The 6,000-nt window shown below is 36.8% G+C and overlaps 1 protein-coding gene across 1 annotated transcript in view; it reads left to right on the top strand.

Moving 5' to 3' along the window:
• gpr88 (G protein-coupled receptor 88) overlaps positions 1-1,704 on the top strand; it is a 2,924-nt gene extending 1,220 nt beyond the window's left edge. Inside the window, exon 1 of the mRNA XM_066648085.1 lies at positions 1-1,704. This exon is cut by the window's left edge and continues 1,220 nt beyond it. Within this exon, the coding sequence (XP_066504182.1) occupies positions 1-196 (196 nt within the window). The 3' untranslated portion in view covers positions 197-1,704.
• Positions 1,705-6,000: the final 4,296 nt, after the last annotated feature.

Genomic DNA, 6,000 nt, shown 5'->3' with positions numbered 1-6,000 from the left:
CTGCACCGTATTTGTGTCCAACCCTTTCCTGTACACATGGAAAAATGAGGAATTCCGGCGTTCCTTGAGGTGTGTAGTGCGGGGTGAGCTGTGGAGGGGCTCCACTGTTGGAGTGGAGCCCAGTGCCGTTAGCAGCATCTCACACCTGCTGCCTCGCCAGAGCAGCCGCAGGGCTTTTCTCAGCCAGGACAACTGACGAGAGCCCCATGCAGTCTTGCTTAATCCTGCTAAATTCTTCTCAATTCTCTGCAAGTGCTGAGACCCGCATAGTCCTGCAGAGTCTTGCACCGTCCTCCTCTATCCAGAACCCTCCACTCAGTCATCTTCTTAAGTATCATCATCATGGTGAGAATGGGAGATGTTGATAATAATGCTGATAGCAGTGTTGATTTTGATAATGATGTGAATATAGCAGGTAAAAATGCTGGATGGTGATATTTTTATAATGATGATGTGATAATTGTTGGTGATTAAGACACTGATGATATACTATAATAATCATAATGGTTGTTATATTTAAAGATGATAGTATTAACAACAGCAGCACTGATGAAAAAAAATGTAGATGAAGATAATGATGTTGATGATTCTAAGAACAAACATGATAGAGGTGATGGGGATACATTTATTCAAATGTTGTTTTAGTTTGTATAAAACTCTAAAAGACACAAAAAGAACAGTAAACTGGAATGTATTAAAAATAAGGAGCACTGATATAAAACGATATTTATAGTTTTATAGCGAGTGAGCTATAAGCTTACACTGTAAAGTTTATAAATACTGTGTTTTTTTTTTTGTACCTTTTCTGTTTGGGTAAAGTCAGGTTCATTTGTGTTGATGTTAACTCTGGGTCACTTTATTGTAGTTTGAGCGAACTCAGTATTTTAAGCCAAATTTGTTATTGATTATACTGAAAACTTTTTTTTATTTTTACAGTGTAGTGCTTCTTCACTACTGACGCACAAGTGCCGTTTTCTGTATGAGAAAAGTCTCTTTAATTGACATGCTGAAAAATGGTGTATCATTTATATCACTGGCTTCAAGCATGATGTCAGCTACTATCCCTATGGAAACACACTGTATGACCAAAGGTTTGTAGAGACCAGTTTGCCCTCTTTTTAACATCTAAAATGGAGTGTACTAAACAGGAGTTTGCACTTCTCTTGATGCAGTAAGACTAGATTAGATATTGGAACACTGCTGTGAGGATTTGAATGCTTGAATGATTAGATCTGATCTAATTCCAGAAAACGCAGTACCACTGCTTCGTAGCCAAGTGCCGAGGGCTTTAAACCCCTCTAGCCAACACTTGCCACTGGCACAGTGGCTTCATGCTCAAGTTGCCCCAAAGTGTCTTATTCTATTGGTCAGTGCTTGCAGTGGAGATTATACAGCGTTACATATGCTGGTCTGTGGGAACATTTGAATATATAGTCTACAAAATGTAAAAGATTTTTAAGAAATAACCACACATTATTGCAACATGAATTTCACAGGGCAATGAAAAGAATCTTCATCAGGGGGCTACTTTGGTCTAAGCGCTGTTTGTGGCAACTGCATGCGATTTGACAATGAAGATACATCAATAATCAGCCAATGGTTTTTAAATATTGTTTTGTAAACATTATATAAGATTGTGTGAGTTTTATTGTGAGGAGTTTTGCTATAGCGTCTGTATGCTGCTGCTTTTTCCAATAAAACATTTTATTAACATTGTAAATAAACTGTAAAATGTCTCATCTTGTATTCATATTGTTGCTGGGTGATTTGTTCTTTATTTTCATGAGATTATCCTCACTATCATGAGTGAGAATGAGTGCATGGTTTCAAGTCAGCTGAGTCAGAATAACACTAAGTATAGGCTGGCCGCTATACTGCTGACAAGAAAATGTAACAATCATCAGATGTAATAATATGACTTACAGCTAATGCATATTTAACTCATTCTAGTCAGTCATGAGTCAGATTTACTCCTATTAAACGATACGGATATTTTTCTAAGGTTACTACTGAACAGATGCTTGATTTATTTCTCAAGGACACTTTCATGGTCAGACTAGGAAATAAAACAACACAAATGTTGAAAAAGTTGCTTTCAGAAGTCATATATTGTAAATACATCCTTGAATAGAAAGCTTGAATAATATCTAAACTTATAATAGACTTTTAGGGTTCCACCATTTACATGATATTCAGATGAAAGAATTAAATTATCTGAATTTAAATATGAACACGTCATCTTCAGAGAACACTTTTCTGCAATGACTGTCTCGGTTAATTTAATAAACTGGAAGAATAAAGTGGCTGAGCATTCATTCATTATCTGTAACCACTTATCCAGGTCAGGGTCGCAGTGGGTACAGAGCCTACTCAGAATCATTGGGCAAAAGGCAGGAATACACAACGGAGGGTGTGCCAGTCCTTCACAGGGCACACTTTTGAGTAGCAGATCCACCTACCACTGTTTTGGACCATGGGAGGAAACCAGAGCACCAAGAGGAAACCCTTGCCGACATGGGGAGAATTCCTCACAGACAGTTACCTGGAGAGGGACAAGTTATATATATATATATATATATATATATATATATATATATATATATATATATATATATATATATATATATATATATATATATAGGGCGGCACAGTGGTGCAGCAGGTAGTGTTGCAGTCACAGAGCTCCAGGGACCTGGAGGTTTTGGGTTGGAGTCCTGCTCTGTGTGACTGTCTGTGAGGAGTTTGGTGTGTTCTCCCCAGGTTTTACTTTAGTATTTCCATTTTGGGTGAACTTCACTAAATTTCAAAGTCAAGTATTATACTTTTCACTCCACTACATTATGAAAATCTACCGTTCCTTTTGGTTTATGTGTGAATAAAACTGTAACAAATCCAAACTAATCTCCCTGCTCCACACAGCTCTCTGCATGACACACAGCGGCACCGTTGCTAAGTGATGAACTAACACAGTCGCCACTTTAAAGCAAATTTTTCTCCACCTAAAACCAATAATATGAAAGGGAGATGTTTTTTATTAACTGCTTTGTGAATTTGAGACTGTAAGTAATCACTTTCAGTTCTTAGAACCGTTATAAATTAACAAAATTAATTGTACCGTTTGTACTACTATTCATTCATTTACATGGTTTATGGATCTGTAGATGTCACAAATCACTCACCATGTGTGAGAGTCAGTTGGAGATTTATTAAACACAATTTGTGAAACAAGGTCAAAACCAGAAGAAATATTCTAAAACCACAAAATCAGTACAGAGGGATAAACAAGTCCAAAAGACAAAAAAGAGTATCAGGCAAAAACACTCAGAATTGCAGGAATAGCTCAAACTATACTCTGCAACTATGTAGAAAAAACAGATAGCTTAAAGGAACACTATGTAATATTTTTCCTTAAATTTACAGCTTAAAAATCAGTTTGATGCTTCACTGTAATAGTGACCTGTAATAGTGAGAAAAAAACTACTCTTGGCTCAGCACTGCAGAAACTGCACTATGTAACTTTTTGAGGAGGGTAGAAAACCATGCCTTCCCTCCTCCTCCCTACCAGTTTCAGTACAGTGCCGTAAAAATTAATTGCACTAGGGGGAGCCTCAGGAGCAGAAAAAAAATCTTACCTAGTGTCCCTAAATAAGTAAAAAACTGTTCTGATGCAGAGAACACACAAAAAAAAGCCAATTTATGGTTTTGCATTGACTCAATGAAGAGCCTATGCAGTAGCCTGCACAACTGTCCTATGCCATTGTGAAAGTTAATACTTGTGTGTTGGCATCTGTGCCACCCCTACACCGCCAAACCACTAGGGCTGAATTTTAAACATCTTATTCAACCCTATGTAGTAAACAATGTAGTGGTGTAGTGGTAGTTTCATAAATCTTTAAAGTGTACTATTTAGGGAGTGTAGTGTAGAGAAGTTAAAATTTATGGACTTGACTTGACAGTCATTGTGGTCTGCCTAGACGTGATGAGTTATGTTTCTGAAGAGGTGCACATCAGGGCACTCTGCCTATGGCATAGGTTCAAAACAGAAGCAAAAATTGGACTCAATACTCAGGAGACAGCAACCTCTGTTGGTTTGGAGGGGCAGCATTTTGGGTTTATTTAATAGTTGATATAACATCATTCTTTGTATTTAATCTTTAGCCATTTCTGCTGTAGTCATCAGTGTCAGACTAAGTAATGACGATTCAATTTGATTTGACTCTTGGGGAACCAAGAGTGACACTAGAGTCTTTTCACCTACTTTGCATTTGCAATAATTCTTATTACAAAACTTGTGATAGGACATAATAGAGCATTTTTTAATAGAACATCTATTCAAGAGCAATTATATTCAGATGCATAATTTCGAAGCAAAATATTCAAAGGTGTAAATCTGAAGACTTAAATTCAAAAGCAGCAAAATTCAGATAATTTCAGTGCAAAGAAATTCAGTGCTACAAATTTAAAAGTGGTAATATTTCAAAGACTGATGTGACAGATTTGCTTCTATACACAGTCCTGCTAATAAATTTAAGAATTGCTACATCTTTTTGCATTTGCTAAGGCAGTGTGATTATTAAAGCCAAATTTCTTCTTGTAAAAACAAATGCCTCTCGTTCCTTTACACTTCACATTGCAAGCACAGTTACGTTGTGCCAACGACAACTTAATGTTTTGGTGCCCACAAAGTTGTCAGCTTAGTGCTCGCTACGATGTCACAATGTTGAAATGTAATTCCTAAGAAGGTTGTGACAATGTTGTCTGACATTGTTTTCTGGGATGGGGCTGGATATTTTTGATCGTGTTTTGTGTTTGTGTATTTGAATGGTTAACTCACTGTGAGATTAGCTGGCCTTTAGGTATACTCACTATCATCCAAGATTGAACAAAGAGGTTTTAGGTTGAATATAAGGCAAGGAAGACCCAGCCCCATGTCATATAATAAAGCAATATCTCAACATTGCTTTTGAGGATGACTCAGAGTGTCTTGTCCCATAGTAAGATACTGAAAGGAATGCTTGAAAGGGAACAGTTATTTTGGGGCTTGGAAGGAGGGAAAATTAATCAATTTGTAATGAATTAATGCTGTGAAAATAAGGATCCAATTTGACACAGATGCCTATTTACCATTTATTATGGTTTAGATCATGCTATATCTCTAAAAGTCAGAACAAGTGTCCCACTCACAAGTGCCCTTCATGCCAAACATAACAAAGATTACCATGCAGACAATTTTTTGACAAAGATAGGTGAAAAATTTACATGCTATTTAAGTATTGTTGGTTCTTTCCCAGCAATCACCAAAAGATTTTTTTTAATTCCAGTAACTCCTCTCTTTCAGTGTTCAGCCAAGCTTTCATTTCTTTGAAAGGCTGCATTTCTGGGAAGGGCCTCCATTTTAAAATGAAAGTACACACAATACTGAAACAAACTGGTAAAAAAGACTGTAACATTTTAAAATGTACAGTTCACAATTTTGTGTACAGTCACAAACATACAGAAACTAATCTGCAAAAATTGCTTAATTGCTTAATTAATTGTTTTTGTGAATTACACAAACAAATTCACATCCAATTTTCCAGCCAACAGCAGTTAATCCTTTTCTCTGACAGTGAAATGTTGGAATATCTGCTGCATTTTTAAAAAAGGAAATTTATATATATATATGTCTTATGTCTTAAAGGCACAGTAACAAGGACAGTCTGGATACTGAAGTCATTGTAGTCATATGAACCAACACTAAATGTGTGCGCATAAAAGCACATAATTTTTGGGGCCAGAAAATATACTATAAATTACATACATTATGAGGTTGAAGAGTGTAGTTCCACTTATATCCAGGAGAGAGCGCCTGTTCAAGTGATTGTCTGATTTTCTCTTCACAAACTGACTGGAGGCCTCCCTGGGATAATCCAGCCTGGACTTATATGGTCTTAACAGGGGTGTGGGTTCCTCTGCTTCTGCCCCCACTCCCTCCAAAGTACCCGCTAATCAAGGGTATAA

This window comes from Hoplias malabaricus, chromosome 16 (assembly GCF_029633855.1).
Source record: "Hoplias malabaricus isolate fHopMal1 chromosome 16, fHopMal1.hap1, whole genome shotgun sequence".
Lineage (NCBI taxonomy): Eukaryota > Metazoa > Chordata > Actinopteri > Characiformes > Erythrinidae > Hoplias > Hoplias malabaricus.
This window is presented reverse-complemented; position numbering and strand designations above follow the sequence as displayed.